This window comes from Chiloscyllium plagiosum, chromosome 9 (assembly GCF_004010195.1).
Source record: "Chiloscyllium plagiosum isolate BGI_BamShark_2017 chromosome 9, ASM401019v2, whole genome shotgun sequence".
Taxonomy (NCBI): Eukaryota; Metazoa; Chordata; class Chondrichthyes; order Orectolobiformes; family Hemiscylliidae; genus Chiloscyllium; species Chiloscyllium plagiosum.
The window spans coordinates 62,135,640-62,157,113 of NC_057718.1; the positions used below are offsets into that span (position 1 = coordinate 62,135,640).

The following is a 21,474-nucleotide window of genomic DNA, read 5'->3' on the forward strand; positions in this document are numbered from 1 at the left end:
TGTTTGGCTTGCCCTATGATAGTAGTGTTGTCCCAGTCGAATTCATGTTGCTTGTTGTCTGCGTGTGTGGCTACTAAGGATAGCTGGTCGTGTCGTTTCGTGGCTATCGAAACGACACGACCAGCTATCCTTGGTAGCCACACACGCAGACACCAAGCAACATGAATTTGACTGGGACAACACTACTATCATAGTGCAAGCCAGACAGAGAACAGCCAGGGAATTCCTAGAGGCATGGCATTCATCCACAAACTCCATCAACAAACACATCGACCTGGACCCAATATACCAACCACTACAGCGGACAGCTGAAACTGACAACCGGAAGCGGCAGGGACAGACCACTATAAACACCGGAGGAAACATCAAAGAAGCGCTTCGCAGGAGGCTCCCAAGCACTGATGATGTCGCCTAGCCAGGGGACGAAATGTTTGCAACAAAAACTTCCAGCTCGGCGAACAGAACCACAACAGTTTTTGAGATATTTGCTATTTAGACTTGTTTTAGACTTCATAGGACAAGAAAAGATCTTAGTCCAGATCTTGATCTCCAGGTAACCTGAAACAGAACATGTGAAAGAGGTGTGCTTTGAAATTCCTTGCGTATCCCAATTTGACTGCGCAGGAGGTTTAAGCTCCTGATAGGAAATTACACTCTGTCCATAAGCCTCCAAAAATGTCTGAAGTTCTGCAGAGTCGGAGACTTTTTTCAAGAGCTTTGACTCAACCTGAGTAGCTACCCAGGAAAAGGTTCGGGTGAGATTAGATTTTGCCTGGCTAACAATATAAAACTGACCTCCACCCTGACTCCTCATTTCATGGTCTCTCCAACACTGATCACCCTCCCCAATATCCCTGTTTTCACACCTTTTTAACCCTTCCCTGACTTTTCACCTTACCCTCTCACCCACTTGCCTTTTTGGTAGCTTACAAAGAGGCTTCAGGACATTTTTTTTTAAAGACTTTGTGCATTGCTGGAATACGTCAGTAAAGTAGTCAATAAAAAAGCGCTTGGCTTTTAAGAGTATTCACTCCAGTGTAGTCTGCATGGTTTACTGGGCTGAGATTCTTACGGTGGACTCTTCAGAAGTCAGGCCTGAAAAATCTTGGGAAGGTACGTGACTTTTTATCTGATCTGGATTAGCAATATTAACTCTGACCCAATTAGGAAAGTTTGAGTCCTAGCAATCTTTTCATTTTATAAACAGTTTTGTGCAATATAACAGGTTTACAGAACCCATGCAAAAAATAGATTGCATGAACTAATTTTAGCACCTATTCAAAAACTGCAGCTTGACTTTGGATGTGTTGCATTTTATGACTAAAGGTTTTGGTGATGTTATGGCTTTATCATTGAAATGTGCTTAATGCTATCAGTTCAGATTCCTCAGTAACTATCCAGTTTAGGTCAGAGAATGACTTTCTTCCACTTTTGGAGTTATGGGTCCTGAGATGATAAATTGTCCAATACTGGATCTGCATACATTGCCATAGATGGTGTTTGTGAAGTAGGTTGATGCTCAGATTTTCGTACGCCGCTTCTGTTGATTTCACTTGAACTGCTCCTGCATCTGTCAACACTCCATGGATGGTATCTTCCCATAGACTGTTTGTTTGTTTCTCCAGTTTGAGTGATCCCATACAAGGGAGTGCTCTGAGTCATTAGTAATGTTGCGTTTATCAGGGAGCTTCATAGAACTGGGGTGGAGTGTTGTGATGAGGAAGATAGAAGAGCATTTGGTGTGATGGCACAACCTTGCTTTACCCCAGTTTGAACTCTTACTGAGTCTGTATTTGATCTGTCAGTGAGGATCATGTCTTGTCTTGTGTTCTGCAGACAGAGGTTGGTGATGAATTTCTATGGGCAACCAAGGCGGAGGTGGACGCTACATAAAGTTAGAGATGTACAGCATGGAAACAGACCAGATGTCCCAGATTAATGTAATCTAGTCCCATTTGCCAGCACTTGGACCATATCCTAACTAACCCTTCCTATTCATATACCCATCCAGATGTCTTTTAAATGTTATAATTGTCCCAGCCTCCACAATTTCTACTGGCAGCTCATTCCATACACACACACACCATCCTTTTGCGTGAAAATGTTGCCCTCTAGGTCCCTTTTTAAAATCTTTCCCCTCTCTCCCCAAGCCTATGCCCTCTAGTTCTGGACTGTTTGCTCCTCTCCCCACCCCCCAGGGAGAAAGACCTTGTCTATTTACCATATCCATAAATCTCTCTAAGGTCACCCCTCAGCCTCCAACACTTCAGGGAAAACAACCCCAGCCTGTTCAGCCTCTCCCTATAGCTCAAATCCTCCAACCCTGGCAACAGCCTTGTAAATCTTTTCTGAACCCCTTCAAGTTTCACAACATCCGTCTGATAGAAGGGAGACCAGAATTGCAGACGATGTTCTAAAAGTGGCCTAACCAATATCCTGTACAGCCACGTGATGTCTCAACGCGTATACTCGATGCTTTGACCAAGAAAGGAAAGAATACCTTCACTATCCCAGCTACCTGCGAGTTCGCTTTCAAGGAGCTATGAACCTTCACTCCAAGGTCTCTTTGTTCAGCAACACTTTCTAGGACCTTACCATTAAGTGCATAAGTGCTGCCCTGATTTGTCTTTCCAAAATGCAGGACCGCATATTTATCTAAATTTAAACTCCATCTGCAACTCCACGGCCCATTGACCCACCTGATCAAGATCCTGTTGTAATCTGAGGTAACTTTCGCTGTCCACTGCACTTCCAATTTTGACGTAATCTGCAAAATTACGAACTATACCTCCTCTGTTCACATCCAAATAATTTATATAAATGACAAAAAGCAGTGAACCGAGCACCGATCTTTATGACACACCCCACTGGTCACAGGCTTCCAGTCTGAAAGGCAGCCCTCCACCACCACCCTTCTACCTTCAAGCCAGTTATGTATCCAAATGGCTAGTTTTCCCTGTATTCCACGTGATCTTAACCTTGCTAACTAGTCTACCATGAACCTTGTCGAACATCTTACTGAAGTCCATATAGATCACGTCCACCACTGTGCCCTCATCTTGTCCCCCTTGGTTACATCTTCAAAAAACTCATCAAGTTTGTGAGACATAATTTCCCACGCACAAAGCCATGTTGACTATCCCTAATCAGTCCTTACCTGTCCAAATGCAAGCAAGTCCTGTCCCTCCGGATCCCTTCCAACAACTTGCCTACCACCAACGTCAGGCTCACTGGTCTGTAGTCCCATGCTTTTCCTTACCACCTTTCCTAAATGTCAACCATAATTTGTCCCTGTTGATAGTTGAAGGCCTTCGTAGTTGGAAGTCAAAGACGGCCATGCATAGACATTGCTTCTGCTTTCTGTATATTTTATGGACTAATGATCTTTGCAATAAGACCTCAGCGGAGCTTCTTAATGGATGCAAAGTCCATATTATGACTCTGGACAAAGCTCAGTTGTCATGCCTTTTTTTCCCTGACAGACAGCAGGAAGACCCCTATGTAGTTATTGTAATTAGTCTTGTCTCCTGTCTGAGTGATCCCCTGGCATACATGCTGTCTTTCCAGATGAGGGATCTGACTTCCTGTGTTCATTGCCACAAGTGTTTCTTCCCCTATTTCAGTGTTGTTTTTAGGAGGATTCTAGCTGTAAGGCAGCCTTGTTGATTCTCAGCTGTCAGACAGTTTATTCAATCTCCACATCCGGCTGGTTGTGCTGAGATTGAAGGCACTCGTCAAGGACTGAGTCACAGTTGAGATCCTCAAAGTCCTCATTCCACTGAGTGCTGACAGCTTGTCTGACCTCATGCTTCCATTCCATTCTTGGCTTTCAGTGGAATAGCTATTTGGATGCTTGGCAGTGGATGCTCTTCTGTGCACTGAAGAATCTTATCCAGGTCATGGCTGCACTGTTTCTAATAGTCATTTGTTCTTTTAAGTCACCTTTTTCTGTGTTGAACCTGTGGACATCTTGTGGTCCCTACTCGTTGAAACTAAAGAAGATAACTAAAGTGCTAACTGAGCAGGACTCTCATTGCAGGTCTTTGAGTTTATTGCCACAGGATATTCGTTGTCAGAGCTTCTGCCACTGCTATTTTGGGTCTAGGTTGACTGGTTTAGGTGAGGTTCGATCCAGCAGTTGTCAGCTCTTGTCATGGCATGTGTGGTGCAGACATCCTTGTGATCACTCATTCAGGCAATGACTTAGTCAAGCAGGTGCTAAAGTTTGGGATGTGAGTGATGCCATAAGATGTATGTCTCTGTTGAAATAGAATGTGTAATGACCAGATCATATTCAAGGCATTTTGTCAGAAGATGGGCTTAATTGTTCTGTGTTTTCACTATGCCTTTTTTGCTAATTGTGATTTTTCCAGAAGTTTGTGTGCATCAAGGACAATTGTAAATATCTCTCTGGGCCAGGAGAAAACCATTGATCACAATTGGAATGGAATTTGTTTTTGGCCTCATCTGTTGCTTGTAGGATTAAGGTGTATATACTGCTTCTGGGTTGTGGTGAGCCAAAAGGTCATGAGATATTCGTTTATTCCACAAACGGACCCACCTGAGATGGTCGACGAGTTTGTAATTTTTGATGAAGCCAACTTTGTTGAGTCAGCATTCTCCACTAACTATATTGCATTATCAAACAGACTATTCGCTACAACAGTAATTAATTTTATATATTATTTTCTTTACTATAATGCTCTCAAGTGTTTTCTCTCTCCATATTTTTTACGCAACTTCTTAAATTGCCTGTCATCTAAGGACAGTACCTAATCTCCTTTGCTTGTGGGCTGTAGCTCCATATTAACCAACTTTTTATTTTTCTCTGGCCCTTTGATGAAATGTTCCGGAAAAGAAGGTTAACTGATGTCTTCTGTCAAATACCATTTTTCAGCATTTAAGACAACTTTGCCAGTATCCCACATGCTTTATAGACGTTCTGAAATTCAGGAATTTCTTTGTCCAAACTTATCATCATCACTAACTCTTTCATATCCCATTTGTTGTTTTCATCTTTTTTTATGACTATGCTTCTAATCTCTCAGTTTCTGATTTTATAGCTACAGCTATGCCCTCTGTACAGAATAGGAACAAGCATGCAATTAAATTCAAATATTTGCCCTTCACAAGATGAACCATGTTTGACCTCTGACGTCAGGCCACCATGGTACAATCATGGATAATGTCTTCCAGAACAGCTCCATTTCAAATGCTGTTGAGTTATGCAATGAACTATCTAATTGGAGATGGACTATCTGGAGTAATTACACCCTGACCAATCTAAAGTTACAAGCTTAATTATAAAACAGGTGATTCACTGAACAATGTGCTTGGCTCGCATCGAGAGTGGGGTTTTAATTTCTTTTAAAATTTACTTTGCTTTATCTTGTACCTTGAATCAAATAGCATTTCCTTTTTGTACTCAGACTTTTTATTTCCCGTCTGGGTGGTGCTTGAGAGTCTCTGTTATCAATGCTGGTAAAGTGTGAAGCCAAACACCTAAGTTAAATGTAAAGTGAAGATTCTTTCTAAAACTATTGGATATCTAATAGAAGTGGGTTTTTTTTTTAATGGTTTTCAGGTGTAGTAATTTCTCTTGTAGAACTAAATTTGAACCCAGGAACTTTCTCTGAAACTGAATGACAATACTTTTTCAGATGTAGGGCTATAATTCATACTTGAGGCTTTGCAGTGATTAGTTCTGTACTGTACAGTCCCATACAAGATGTAGATAGTTGGACAATATGCTTACGAAATACTGGTAACTGCAGGAAGATGTAGTATGTTACAGTTGGCTGGTGATATTTTGTATTAATGTTTTTGATTTGGTCCTGATTATGCTGCTACTAATGCTGTGTCCGAGATCATAACTATGAAGATTTGGCTTAACCAGTAGCAGTCATCACACTACTCCTTTATAGATGATTTATGTTTGTGTTACTTAACACATTATCGTTGAATGAAATAACATTAGAAGTTGGTTTTCTTTCCAACTTGATGCTATGGCATTTCATTGCTAAATTGATATAGTCTAGGGAAAGGACAAATTATCAATAGTGACTAATGCCAACTGCAGGAAGCACAAACAGCAAATCCCTACAGCAAAGCATACCTGCATTAATCTGATTAATGTGGTACCTGACATTACAACCTGAAAAATAGTTTGATTAATTTCAGGCAATTCTGAGCAAATTTACATTTATAGCCATAAAAAGGGATGTTGAAATTAACTTTTTTTTCCTTGTTCTGTAAACACATTTCCACCACCCATAAAATGCAAAGTTCAAACACAAAGCAAAATGTTTATCAGAGCCACTCCTCATGCTGAATGTGGGAATCTTTTTTATAAAAGAGTGGCACACTATGTGCCCATATTTTAAAAGTTATGTCCTCCTGAATTCCACATTGCACTATGCTATCAAAGCAAGAGATTATCAATCAGGGCATCTAAACTTGGCAGACCACAAATAAAGTCAACTTTCCACTAACTGTTGAATTACAGCAGTGATCCTATTAAAAATTGATGAAAAGAACTGATGATTGGATCGGACTGGCAATGAATTTAGTAAGAGGGCAGCTTCATATATGTGAAAGAAAATTCACAAATACTAAAACTTGGCATTACAGTCACTACTGATAATTTGCCCTCTCTAGCCTATATCTGTTTAGTAACGGAATGCCATAGCACCAAGATGCAAAGAAAACCATTAAAATATAATGTTATTCCATTCAATGATAATGTGTCAACTAATCTACTTCAAGGTACTCCTTTTCTAACATTGAACTCATCTATAAAGAATAGTGTGATTGCTACTGGTTAAGCCAAATCTTCATGGTTATAATCTCAGACCGAGCATTAGTAGCAGCAAAAACAGGACCTAATTGAAAACATGAACATAAAATGTCACCAGCTAATTGTTACATATTATATCTTCCTGCAGTTACCAGTATTTCATAAGTATATTGTCTAACTATCTACATCTTGTGTGGGACTGTACAATGCAGAACAAATCATTGCAAAGCCTCAAGTATGAGTTATAGATTTTTGGAAACTTGTTGCAAAGTTAGGGAGTTGTTTAATCAATCCCATTATGTGCTTCCTTTGGTTACTGATCTTTGAATATCCAAATTCTGTAATTTTGATCTCCAGCTGTGTCCTGTTCTTATTGTGATTTTATTTCTGATTTAAAATTTGTAAGTGCTGGGGCTGCAAAGATCAGGCATCGTCTATGGGGAATCATAAATCTCATAGAATATAGGGAGAACTAGTCCATTTGGATGCAAAACTGGCTCGAAGGTAGAAGACAAAGGGTGGTAGTGGAGGGTTGCTTTTCAAACTGGAGACCTGTGACCAGTGGATTGCCACAAGGAACGGTGCTGGGTCCACTACTTTTCCTCATTTATGTAAATGATTTGGATGTGAACATAGGAGGTTTAGTTATTAAAGTTGTAAATGACACCAAAATTTGAGGTGTAGTAGACAGCGAAGAAGGTTACCTCTGATTGCAGTGGGATCTTGATCAGATGGGTCAATGGGCTGAAGAGTGGCAGATGGAGTTTAATTTAGATAAATGTGAGATGTTGCATTTTGGGAAAACAAATCTTAGCAGGACTTATACACTTAATGGTTGCTGAACAAAAAGACCTTGGAGTGCAGGTTGATAGTTCCTTGAAAGTAGAGTCGCAGCTAGATAGGGCAGTGAAGAAGGCATTTGGTATGCTTTCCTTTATTGGTCAGAGTATTGAGTACAGGAGTTGGGAGGTCATGTTGCGGCTGTACAGGACGTGGGTTAGGCCACTTTTGGAATATTGTGTGCAGTTCTGGTCTCTCCTATAAGAAGGATCTTGTGAAACTTGAAAGGGTTCAGAAAAGATTTACAAGGATGTTGCCACGGTTGGAGAATTTGAGCTATAGGGAGAGGCTGAATAGGTTGGGGCTGTTTTCCCTAGCATCGGAGGCTGAGCGGTGACCTTTATAGAGGTTTATAAAATCATGAGGAGCATGGAGTGACCTTTATAGAGGTTTATAAAATCATGAGGAGCATGGACAACATAAATCGACTAAGTCCTTTCTTTGGGGGGGCGGCGACTTGAGGGCATAGATAGGTTTAGGGTGAGAGGAGAAAGATATAAAAGAGACTTAAGGGGCAACATTTTCATTGAGAGTGGTGCATGTATGGAATGAGCTGCCAGAGGAAGTGATGGAGGCTAGTACAATTACAACATTTAAAAGGCATCTGGATGGGTATATGAATAGGAAGGGTTAGGACGATACGAGCCGTGTGCTGGCTAGGTTAGGTTGGGATATCTGGTCGGCATGGACAAGTTGGATTAAAGGGGCTGTTTCTGTGCTGTACATCTCTGACTCTAAGTGTTTGAGGTCACTGACCCTCGTCAGATCCAGGAATAAACACTTATAATTGGCTTTGATCAAGGGCAGGTGAAGCAGGATAATAAAAGGGTCTCTAACAGGGTAGAAGACAGGAGAGATTGAACAAAAGAAGAAATTTTTAGTTTTGTTGGGCTAGTGAGAATATTGATGTGGGAAGGAAAGAAACTAAAACATGCACTGCTGACTGAAAACAAAAAGAAAATTGAAATGTGCAAACATTTTGGGGGGGGGGGGTTAACAGCTTTGTCAGAAAATGAGGAATTTTGATTTGTCAAGGTTATAAAATGGGTCTAATTGAGAAGATGAGTTGTCCATGGTCAAGTTTGCTTTGAACTTCACTAGAATAGTTTTGTCCTCAGCCTCGTGCACTATCAGCATGAGAACAAAGGAAGAGTTAAGATTAGAGGCTACTGGCATATCAAGGTCGTGATCATTGACTTTAACAATGCATTCTGCAAAGTGGTCCCTCAAACAATGGTAGGTCTCACCAATGTACGTCAACATTTCCATCATCCATAGTATAAGAATTCTATGATTATTAACAGCTTAGATATTACATTATTTAAACTGTAAAAATAATTTCTTTTCACTTCATGACTTGCTCTTATCAGAGAACAACTCTGGTTTAATTCCAGTGTATAGACAAGCAAATAACATTAACATGCTGAAGGAGAAAATGAGAATCGAAGCTACACATGTCAAGAAAAAACAGCTCCATCAGTATTTGCCAGCCGAAATCCTACAGAAAAAAAAGAAGGTAAATATGGACTGCTAAATTGACCTGATCCAGCACTTTACCTTGGATTTCATTTTTTTAATGTCTCATTCTGTTTTGCCTTCCAGCAAAGCATACCTGACATTAATCGGAACTCTTCTGGAAATGTTGGAAATCTAAATCGCACATCTTTAGAAGGAAGTCCTTTGGACAGTTCTAGGGATACTGATGTTGGCACCCCTTTTGGTTCTCCTGCATTGTTACAAAAATCTTCCAAACCAAATACTCAGGGAACAGAGGACTTGCAGAAGTATGTGAAACTTATTTGGAACATGTTGACCACATTGACATTCATGTTGTAACATTATGGCACTGAAGACTTCTCTTTTTTTTTATATATAGACACAGTATTTCACCTGGAAAAATACAAGCTTTAGATGTAACAAAACAAATTCTTAATGACGGCAATTCTCCAGAAACTCAGCTTGGCCAAGGGAACTCTCGGCCTGTTATTGCTGCAAGTATGTCAACTTATTGTAACAGCTATTCAACAAGGCTTCATGTTTTGATTTCAAATACATTAAATAATAAATGTTTCGTTGCAGAGAATGATTCTATTTCCACTACTACAAGTTCCACTCCTTCTCAAGCACTCTGTTCTATTCCCACTGTTGTTGGGCGCAGTGTAATTCCTCGTTTGACATCTCCATGTAACCAGCCACAGCCAAATGGGACCAAGTTAACAACTAGCCCAAACAGCTCTTCATCAAAACGACCTCATTCACCTACGTTGGAAGAATCTCCAAAACGGCTTAAAGACCTCCCCATGGTAAGGTTTAATTTACACGGTGTAGGTATATAAATGCTTCAAACAATACTGGAACAGTATTTAAGGACCGCAATACGTATTAATCGGTAGCAGTTGAGGGAGAAAGTGATTTTTTTTTTTAATATACCATACAGGAAAGGTGGTTATCAAAACCTACCTGGTTATCCTTTTCCTTAGTCTGACCTTGACATAATTTTCTTTTTCCATTTCAGTTTATTGTATTTCTGATCTGCTGTGGTGTTGTAGAGAGTCAGTTGCAGACTCATTCGAATTAGAAGCTAATTGTGTATGTTTAAACTATAGTGTGTACTCTCTCATTTGCTTTTTGATTAAAAGAATATGGTTACATCGCACTTAAATTACTGCCCAATTTTTAATGTCTAAATGGAGGAAAGCTCCTTATTTTACAAATCAAATAGAAAAGAGAACTGTTCATGCCCTTCCTTTTTTTGGGGAATAGCAGACCACAGTGATTTTTTTTTTGAAAATATTTCTCTTGACCACTCGCTGTAAAACTATTAAGAATGCTTGTGTTATGTTCTTTCAGTTAAGCAGTTTACGTTGAAAGAACAAGTTTATTGTTTCCAGGTGGCCTAAGTTAGAAATGGCCATTGGTTTTTCAGACAATTCAAAAAAGCTGCTTTTTTACTTGGAGGGCAATTATGATGTGCAACTGATTCATGCATTTGGGAAATTGTTGCATCATAATTGTAAACATGAAGTACAACACAAGTAGTTGGCAAGTGTCATTTAGGTATATTTTTATTATTTGTTCTCAACATTTTTCCAGTTTGGACGTAGTATTTGTAGTCCCTTGCCATTTCCTTGGCTCACTGATTGTAGGTTTTATTTTGAAGTATTGAATCCCTTGTGACACAGATGTTCTTAAGGTTCCTGATTGAAGGAACAGTAGTATATTGACCAAGTGACTTTGAATAAATAGGTGACATGCTTATGTTGAAGTCTTCCACTTTGAGAAGATGGTGTAACTGTGATTTTATTGCTTTCCCTCTCAGTCACAGATGAGGGTAATTGTGTTGTAAAGTGAACCTGCTAAGTTGCTGCAGTGTATTTCTAAATTGTCCTTAGTGCAGCTATAGTGGTGGGGAGAGAGTGGATGTTAAGCTTAGGATAGTGGTCTGTCTTGAATGATGAATGTTGTTTTTTGCATCCAAATGGTAAGAATGCTATCACATTCCTAACTTGATCTTCACAGATAGTGGAAAAGCTTTGCTCGTCTGCACAACACCTGACTCGGTTTGTTTGTAATGCAAATGTCACAAGAACGTATTCTTTTGCAGTGATGTTAGGATATGAAATATGTTCATTTCAGAAAAAAATTGGGCACATATTTTTCTAGGAGCCAGTAGGCATTAACTTTAGCGGACTTTCATATGCAGCATCTTTTAATCTAACTCCTATTAAATTAAAATGTTTTATGGCATTAATAATATTTTGGAATATTGTTTTAAATATTTTATCTATCCTGTCCTTCCAGATGTGTACTATTGAGCCAGATGATTGTGCTTTCAAACAATCTTACTCATCAAATGAAGAGGATGCACAAAAATCTCAGAAAGATGGACAGGTAGTGGTAACTACGGCTGAAGGTTGACTACAAGGGTCTCATGTCTCACTGGTTAAAATGTAGCATACACTTGCATCTAAGATTAGACTGCACAGCTTTACCCTTAAACTGATGATCCTGTCAGTAAATATTCATTTTTCTATAATCCTCAACACTACTGTAAGTCAGTTCTCTCAGCTTGATCAATATTCAATGATAACACATTTTAGTATTAATGAAATATTTTAGATGTAATTAACATCTTGCCTGTGTAGAATATTCCTGAAGTTGAAGCATTCTTGTGTCTGCACAATGTATAGTTGCTACTCAAATGCTGTCTCTTATACAAGAAAGGCAGTTTGTGCAAGATGTGCTTTTGCTTTAAATGCTGCATTTTACAGTCTGTGCCATGGTGATTTGGGCTTCTTTTATACCTTGTACAAGGACTTATAACAAGCCTGTTTGCAGATGTCTATTTTATTTGACCATTTGACTTTTACAGTAATGCAGACCATCAACACAAATTAAGTGCCATTTACATGCAGTTTTTCCTGTGGCTTCTTCCCCTGAAGGGAAGTGCTAGTTGTGGTTCAGCACTTCATACTTGTTGTCACAGCTGATACTAATCAAAGTGAGGACTAATTTTTGATACAACAAACATGGGAATAGCCCAGTTACCGCAGTGGATATTCCACTCCCTTTCAATGTCTGCCTGGTTCAGTTGTTTCCATTTCAAGCAATAGTTATCCAACTCTTGAAAAATATTTTAAAATAATCCGTCTATGTAAATATAATCACATTTCAAGTTTTTTTTTGTAGTGGGAAAGGGGGTTAGTGACACTTAACTTCACCTATCTGATTGTAAAACTTGTTTTGCTTCAATTGATTAAATTGTTGTCTGTATGTAACAGGACAGCCAAGGAGAAGTGAAATCCATGCCCATTCCAACAATTGATACAAGATCACAGGTACTACCTATTAAATATCTTTCTTCACAGGAAACGATGATTCTACGAGTAATGTCTGCACTCAAAACTTTCTGAAGATTCTGAAGAGTGAATTTTCACTCTTAAATTAAAACACCTCTTGTACTTCTAGAATTCACCTTTTTAATCAGTGCAATTTAACATGCTTCTTTCTGTCCTTCTTTTGGTGCTGATTTTCTTTACAGAGACTACCCAGCAAGGAGCTACCAGATGCATCATCTCCAATTCCCACGAGTAGCATACGTGTCATAAAAAATTCCATCAGACTAACCCTTAATCGGTAGCAACACTGACTTGTCAGGTAAAAGTCATTTGTAATTCTTAAACTATTCAAGCATGTCAGCTGTATTTTGTTAAAATTTGCCCAGACGTTGAAAGTGGAGTTCTGCTATATTATTGTTATCCTGACATGGTGTTGAAGCCAGAAGGTGGGTTAGTCGAAACTACTCCACTATGTTTTGCAGACAAGATGCAAGAGGTACCAGAAGTACGTTTTGGTTTACATTTCAAAACATGTACTGATGACTGACTCTGGTTAACCAATATCCATAAATCTGAGGCCTTGTTATAGAAAATGAGGAAGGAGGGGGGAGAAAATCAAAGCCTTAAATGGATGGAATAGCTTCTGGCCTCTTAAGATCAACCAGTGTCTCTGGACATATTTGTCTCTTCGCCCTGAATTATGCATTGTATGTGTGTAAATACTTGTGAACAGCCTTTTATTGAAAAACAATCAGTATTGCATTGACAGTTCTTTTCAGAAGGCTGATGTGTAATTTTAATAATTGTAAAATAACAAAAAAAACTTGTCCTGTGTATTTTTATGTTACCCCTCCCCATTAATGTTTTGTGTATATAACAAAAAACAAAAAAAAGTAGTCATTTTAGTTATTGGTATCGGGTTTTGAGGTTTAAAATCTTTACAGTTGGAGAATTTCATCACTTCAGGAAAGCATTTATAGGTAATTTGTTTTTGATTACTTCTAATGGCCAATGACAAGTCTGCTGATTTTTCTAGTGTGTGTGTGTGTGTGTGTAAATATATATAGCACTGCATATAAATGTCTACAAAGCAGAATGAAAAGTTTAGTAATTGCCTAAAATGTCTTTTTCTGCTGTAACTTCATTGTCACTGTGATTTACATTTTCCAGTGCATTCAGTTGATTGTTTTGTAGGCCTAAAATCCATATGTATTTGAAAGAATATTTTTGTATTTACTGTATAAAAAAATTAGAGTAAAAAACTTTAAAAACTTGTGTGTTTTGTGTTGCAAAACATTTAGTCACAACTGAACATACTTTGGAAAGTTGACCCTCCCAGTAAGATCATTGAAATTTATAGCCCCGTCTCCATTAATCCTCTGCCTTTAAGTTATCATAAAAAAAAGGATTCTGGAAGGCTGCTGTTCATTAACCAATGAAACGTTGAGTTTGAATTTATACTGTGATTAAAGAAAGCAGAATTAATAATATTTGCTGGGAGCTGGCTCATGAATGTTGATCTTTGACTTCGAAATGTGAACGAACAGTGTATATTGCAACATCACAATGTCCTTGGAAGACCTGCTTTTCAAAATTGGGACCGAAGCTATTTTTGATCTGTAATTGGTTGGTAGTTGTAACTGGCAAAGATTTGAAAGCTGGCTGTTAATTTTGCACTTCTGCTTGTTATTTGCAACAATATTGGAAAGTGCAAGAATTATTGAGTAGTTATGGGACTTTTTACCATCTCAGTCTTTACTAAGATCATGGTATAAGAGGTAGAGAGGGACCACAGAATTCAGGAGAACTTTCTATGTCTGTTTCCTATACAACAAGGAAGGAAGCATTGTAGGTAGGTAAACCATTCGTAGTAGAATATTTATAGGGGACAAGTTTAGATTAGCAGTGGAAAAGGGCAAGGAGCTATTAAAAGTTTTGGAAAAATTGGGGAAGTGGGAAGCCAACTTTAATGGAGTGACAATGGAACTGATGCAGGGAAATTTGAATCATATTGACAGGTAAAAGCAAGTAAAGAACCAATGGTATGAATGATTGAAGTTAAATAGATAATGCACCTGAGAATCAGGCTGCTGAGGATAAAAGAAAATGGTGAACAGTCCTTTTCTACATGGAAAGAAGGAATCTCTGTTTTTCTTGATTTAACTCATCTGGACTTGGTGTGCAAGATTTGGCAATGATACAAAATGTTTAAATATAAGGAACTGAGAAGGATGAGGATAAGCATCAAAGAGGACATCGAAATGCTGGTGAAATGGGCAAACAAGTGGCAGCTGAAGTTTACTGCAAGTAAATGTGAAGTGATCCAGTTTGGTAATTTCTTCTGTTAAGTCAAGGCTGTAACACTAAAAGCAAATGTGTAGAGCAGAGGGACTTGGGAATGTATGTGTTCAGATTATTGTAGGTGACCGGGCAAGTTGAAAAAGAAATACATTAGGGTGGCATGGTGGCTCAGTGGTTAGCACTGCTGCCTCACCACCCAGGGACCTGGGTTCAATTCCAGCCTTGGTTGACTGTGTGGAGTTTGCACATTCTCCTCGTGTCTGTGTGGGTTTTCTCTGGGTGCTCCGGTTTCCTCCCACAGTCCAAGTCAGGTGAATTGGCCATGTTAAATTGCCCATAGTGTTAGGTGTATTAGTCAGAGGAAGGTGGGTCTGGGCGGTTGCTCTTTGGAGAGTTGGTGTGGACTGGTAGGGCCGAAGGACCTGTTCCCACACTGTAGGGAATCTATAAGTATTCAGGCTTTATAAATGAGGCATAACATTCAAAAGCAAGAATGTTATGTTTACCCTGTAAAAAGCACTGATTGGTATAAGTAAAGTCATTAGTGAGGGCAAAAATTATTAACAATGGTTCCAGGAATGAGGATCTTCAGTAACTTTATGACTAAGTCCTAAGGGGTGAATAATTTCTCTTTGATTTTGAAGTTGCTTTTTTTTTTAGTTCCGTATATATTGATCATTTATAAAGTTAAAAAGAAACAAACCGGCCAGATTTCACATTAATTAAAATTGAGCAAGTCTTATAAACTCATTCCATTAAGAGTAAAGATGATTAAAAGGTAGAACCTGTCCAGAATCTTGTGACTTAAAAGGATTGGAGGGGTGTGAGGGGGCGGGAGAGAGAGAGAGAGAGACACTGAGTGGCATGGTGGTGCACTGGTAAGCACAGCTGCCTCACCGGTATCAGCGACTTGGGTTGGAGACCACCCTCGGCGACTGCCTGTGTGGAACTTGCACATTCTCCCCAGTCTGCATGGGTTTCCTCTGGGTGCTCTAGTTCCCTCCCACAGTCCAAAGATGTGAAAGTTAGGTGGACTGGCTATGCTACGTTGCTCGTAGTATTTAGGAATATAGATGCTATGTGGATTAGCCATGAAACATGCAGGGTTAGGGGGATAGGGTGTTGTGGTTCTGTTCGCCGAGCTGGAAGTTTTTGTTGCAAACGTTTCGTCCCCTGGCTAGGCGACATCATCAGTGCTTGGGAGCCTCCTGTGGCGCTTAGGCGGTTAGCGCAGGATTCCCATTTCCTGGCTTGTCTCAGTGTCTCTCGCCCGTAAGTGTTCAAAGTTTGTGCGAAGATTTGTAGCTCGGGTGCTCGTTGTTGTGGTTCTGTTCGCCGAGCTGGAAGTTTTTGTTGCAAATGTTTCGTCCCCTGGCTAGGCGACATCATCAGTGCTTGGGAGCCTCCTGCGAAGGGTGTGTCTGGCTGGGATGCTCTTTGGAGGGTCAGTGTGGATTCAATAGGTCTAGTGGCCTGCTACCACACCGTAGGAATCCTATGAAAAGCAAATATATCTGATAATCTTTTAAATTTTGTCAGTGTGTTACATCCTGTCTGTAACAGACCCACAGCCTTCGGTTAATTATTCTGAGCTGGGGTAATCATAACAACTGGCTACTGGCACACTGGAAATAATTTTAATTTTGATGAAGGGGTTTCAATCTCCCACTGTCAAGTCCGTTGAGGTACCACTGAAGCAGAAGTAGAATCCTCAACATCCTTTTTCTGTGGTACATTGAAAGCAAAATCGCAAATGATGGAGATCTGAAATAAAAGCAACACGCTGGGGATACTCTGCTCGGGTGTCATCTGTGGAGAGAGACAAAGTTAAGATTTTGAGTGTAATGACTTCTATTTGAAATTGGAAAAACGTGGAAGTAATTGGTTTTGTAATCTTTAAAAGGCAGAGACAGCTGGAACAAAAGGTCAGGGAAAGAAGATTGGAGATCAAAAATCAGTCCTATAGATCTATAGAACCGAAAAATGCCCTTTTGGCTCATCATGTCTGCACCAGTCACAAACAACCACCTAACTATTCTAATCCCATTTTTACAATACCTGGCTTAATATGCCTTGACATCACAAGTGCACATCTAAGTACCAGTAAAATGTTCTAGTCTCTATTATCCTTTTTTATCAGCAGTGAGTTCCAGATTCCCACACCCTCTGGGTGGAAAACATTTTCCTCCAATCTCCTCTAACCTTCTGTCCCTCACCTTGAATCTATACACCTTGGTCATTTGATCCCTCCATTGAGTGGAAAGTTTTCTTCCTGTCTTCCCCATCTATGCCCTTCTGTTTTTTTTTATTACATCTTCATTATGTTCCCCCTCCATCTCCTCTGCTGTAAGGAAACAATCCCGGTCTGTTTGATATCTCTTCATAGCTAAAATTTGCCAGCATAAGCAGCATCCTGTCCAGTGCATCATAATGTAGGTTCTAGAACTGCACACAGTAGTCCAGCTGTGGGCTAACCAACATCTTCTACAGTTCCAGCACAACCTCTCTGCTGTTCAACTCTGTACCTTGGCTAATTGAAGCAAGTATGCCGTCCTAACTACATTATCTACCTATCCCACCACGTAAAGGAACTAGTGTACATGCACACTTGGGTCCCACTGTCCCTTGGTGCTCCCCAGGTCCATCATGTACTCCCTTGCTTTGTTTGTCCTGGCCAAGTGCATTACCTCATGTTTATTTTGATTGAAAACCATTTGCCACTGATCAATCCGTCTGACCAGCCTGCCTATATTCTCCTATAATCTAAGGCTACCCTCCTCACTATTTACCACCTCACTAAGTTTTATATCATCTGTGAACTTATTGATCAGCCCTCCTACATTCTCATCTAAAGCATTTATTTCTATCGCAAACAGCAAGGGCCTCAACACCGATCCCAGTGGACCCCACTGGCCACCAACTTCCAACTGGAAAAACATTCCTCCAACAGCACCCTCTGCTTTCTGCCACTCAGCCAATTGTGGATCCAATTTGTCAAATTTCCTTGGATCCCATGGGTTATCACTTTGCTAACAGTCTCCTGTGTGTTACATCATAACTACTTCAGAAATGTCATAGAGTAAAAGACAGAAGGAGTGGTAATATATGGTGGAGAAGGTGTGGCATAGATTCAGAGAACATGTTCATCTCAGAATAAGGATGACCTTTAACTGAAAGCAAAACTATGAAAAACAAGATGCAAACACTAGGTGGGGAGGGGAATCTGAACAGAGTTAAGGGTCTGAAATTGTTGGAACTCATTATTCTTTGGCCTTTCCAGATATTTTAAACCAGAGAAAGTATGAAATTCTGCATGGGCTGCACAAGCATATCTGTTAATCCAAGCTGGGAATTTAGGAAGTTTAGCCTCTTAAAAGGCCAGGTGACGTCTGCCATTTTTAAACTACCTGGGCTTATTTGAATGTATTATCTTTCAAACTGAAATCAGAGGTTTAAGTTAATCAATGGGATTAATAGTCTGTACACTATAACTTCATGATAGATGGGAGAAAGTGGGGACACTGTCCTTTTGACCAAGAGATATGATTGTGCACAAAGTTGAGGGGACTGCGCAGAGTAGATGGGGAGAAATGTTTCCCTTTGGGAGAAGATTCGCGAATCGGAAGGCAAAAAGCAGAAAAAAAAGTAATATGGAAAAAAATCTTTACACAACATATAGTTAGGAACTGGAATGTAATACCTACATGAGTTTTGAAGGTAGTTTCAATCAAAGTCTTCAAAAAAGAACTGGACAATGATCTGAAGACAGAGTTACCATGGTAAGTGATAGTTGGTAAATTGCTCTTGGAGAGAAGTGGCGTGGCTACGCTGTAACCATATTATATGAATTATTTCGCATGAATTTTCAGTCCACAAATGAGCTTTCTCTTTACCACTTTTGAGAGTCATTAAATTAATACTGGATGTTTCTGACATGCAGACTTTAGCTCAAAACACTTTTTCTTGAATTTGCTGAACAATTCTGACCGATCTTGGGTTTACTTCCTTGACTTTGCAGAGTCAGAGCTTCATACTTGCAGCAGCATAATACTGTATCTGCTTTTTGCAACAATCATGCCTTAAAAATGCATATTATTGAAGTAAGTAAAAAGAAGGGAACTGCTAGTGAAAGTAAAGCAAAAGTGTTGCTTGATGTTCTTGGAATAAGTGTCAAACAATATACAGACTGACAATTTCATGTACATTGGGCACACTTTTTTCTTTTGGAATATAGCAGTTGAAATGGAAACTTCTGCCCTTGTAACGTAGTTATAGGTGAGCCTGTCAACATGTGGTGTGCGTGTGTGGGCTGTTTGTCTCCCAGATCAAGGGATCTGGTATCAGCAAGTGGGATGCCAACTTGGAATCATTCCCTGTCTCTGCTGCCAGTGCCCCATCAACACTATCCCCACCCCAAAATTCTGCTACACCCACCCCGAGCAATCCCTCAAAACATTTCTTACCTACGATTTGAATTATTTCACAATCCTGGGATTCCAGTGCCTAACGGTTCAGCAGCTAATGGTTTGTGGTAGCCAATAATTCTTCGCAGCTTGGGCCTCTGGCACCAGAGTCCATTCCTCATGACAAAATCAGCAGCTGGTCTCAACTGCCTAAATGGCTTTTGATTCTTTTTCCAGGGTGTAGGTAATGCTTACACAGTAAACTTTTGTAGCTTATACCTAATTTCCCTTGAGTGGTGGTGGTAAACTAGGCAATGTGATTCTCACTAGCTCTCCAGCTGCCGGATGAGATTTGCCCTGCTGATTTGACAAGATTGTGCATTAGGTTGCAAACTCTTAAGAATTGCCAACAACAAAGCTCAAAAAACCAAACCAAATTGGCAGTCTGCCGCATTAAGGATTTTTAAGATCAATCTGAAATTTCTTTGAAAATTGCTCACTCAAGAAACAAGGTTTGTAATAAGGAACAATTTGCACAATTTGGATGGAAAGATGTGATCTCTACAATTGTATTTTATGTTGGAAATTAGCTTGATGTTTTGTCAAAATCGTGTGGTACCCAGACCAGTCAATGTTAGTTGACTGAAGACTAACCGGAAGAGCAGAAAGCAGAAACTAACTTGTAAATATGCTTCTAACTTCTAAATTATTTTATGGTTAACCTGAAGAATGACTATTCACACAGCGTGCAAGAATTTGTTAATAAATAGTAGGAAATCAGCTTAAAAATATAAACTTTTACAAGATTTAGTAGCCTATACCTATGCTTTCAGGGTTGTTTGGTTTCTTTTGCACTTGTGATAAATTACACAACTGTTGTGTTAGAATTCAATAACCTTGCAGCTGGCGGAACGTCAACCCTTCAACATTCACTTTGTATGTTCTTGGTTTTCTGCTTCCTACGTAATAACCCCATTTTAAAGTTTTTCCTCTTTTCAAAATCTTTGCTTTGTCGAATCAAACCTTTTGTAAATTTTTAATAAAGTAAATCTTTTTTTTCAAGAAATGATGCTTAACCATCTGAATTTTTGTTTTTATCCTGAACTCTGGAATTCTGAAATATCTTGTTTTTACCAAAATACTGACTGTACTATTTTAGTGCACTAGTGTTATTCATTGATATTGAGTAAGTTGAATTGTCGTTACTGGAACTAATTTCTCTCCATTATTTCAAGAAACCTTGTGCCTAGTTTAAATTTTAAAACATTTAAAACTTTATGACCCACTGAGGTAGCATGCTGGAAATCCAAGCCCTGTTATTTACAGTATCACTGTAAATGTGAAAGAACTTGATTACCACAAGATTGCCCAATTTACCTAACTGTCGAATTCAGATTGAAAATCTATATGCCACTTGGTTTATGATCCAAAACAGAAATTTTAAAGAAAACTGCAATTTGAACAAATTGTCCTTTCTACTGAGTAAATCCTAGGGAATAAATTCATCTCCTTTAATGATGGAAATAGGATTTATGATTACATTTGTTTGATTTGAAACCATAAACCAGCTGAAGAAACAAAAAGCCACCATTAAAAATTGCTGGATTCTCATTTTTGGGGGAAAGCAATTCATTCGCAGGAAGTGAATAATGTCTCCAGTATAGGCAGCATTTATTGCCCTTTCCCCTTTTTGAGATGGTGGTGGGAAGCTACTTTCCTGATTATAACTGGATTTCACAAAGCAGTTAAGAATCGATCATTTTCCTGGACATTAGTTCACTAGTGGACTTTTATGAGAATTCAGTCATTTCAGTGGGCAGTATTTTTCAGGGGCCAGCAGATAGGCAACAATGGACCACGCACTTGTATGAGCCTCCAAATCTGCAAGCAGGAGATCATAAGATTGCAGGAATGATCGCCATTACTGATTTTTTTAAAAAAGAAACAGAAATTAGTTCCGCAGCATCCATGGTGGGATTTGGACTAGTTCAATAGCATACTATATCCATATAACTTTAGAATTATTCAGTGACTGAGGTGAGGGAAGTATATCTGCTGCTGGTAAATTCTGTTTTTGGCAGAAATTTGATTGGGGTTAAGAAATATGTGTTAAATGAATTAAAAATGAAGAAAACTTACTGAACAAAAATAAACAAACTTTACAATAACATATCTCAAGTGTGAGGATGAGGTGACCGGTAATGTGAAATACAGAAACTCAGAATGTTTTGTCTGTATCTATAGTTTGAAAGTAAAGTCTCCAGGAATTTGGCTTGAAATAAAAATAATTGGTGCC

At 39.1% G+C, this 21,474-nt stretch overlaps 1 protein-coding gene across 5 annotated transcripts in view; it reads left to right on the forward strand.

Moving 5' to 3' along the window:
* The window catches only part of LOC122552892 (poly(A) polymerase gamma-like), a 41,638-nt gene extending 27,780 nt beyond the window's left edge, over positions 1–13,858 (forward strand). For 4 of the 5 annotated variants that reach the window (XM_043696049.1, XM_043696050.1, XM_043696052.1 and 1 more), the window contains exons 16-22: positions 9,031–9,152; positions 9,239–9,420; positions 9,513–9,631; positions 9,716–9,939; positions 11,438–11,527; positions 12,418–12,474; positions 12,678–13,857. In XM_043696049.1, the coding sequence (XP_043551984.1) occupies positions 9,031–9,152; positions 9,239–9,420; positions 9,513–9,631; positions 9,716–9,939; positions 11,438–11,527; positions 12,418–12,474; positions 12,678–12,776 (893 nt within the window). In that variant the 3' untranslated portion in view covers positions 12,777–13,857. Of the gene's footprint in view, positions 1–9,030; positions 9,153–9,238; positions 9,421–9,512; positions 9,632–9,715; positions 9,940–11,437; positions 11,528–12,417; positions 12,475–12,677 lie in introns of all 5 variants that reach the window. The other variant, XM_043696053.1, reaches the window with a different exon arrangement.
* The last annotated feature ends 7,616 nt before the right edge of the window (positions 13,859–21,474 follow it).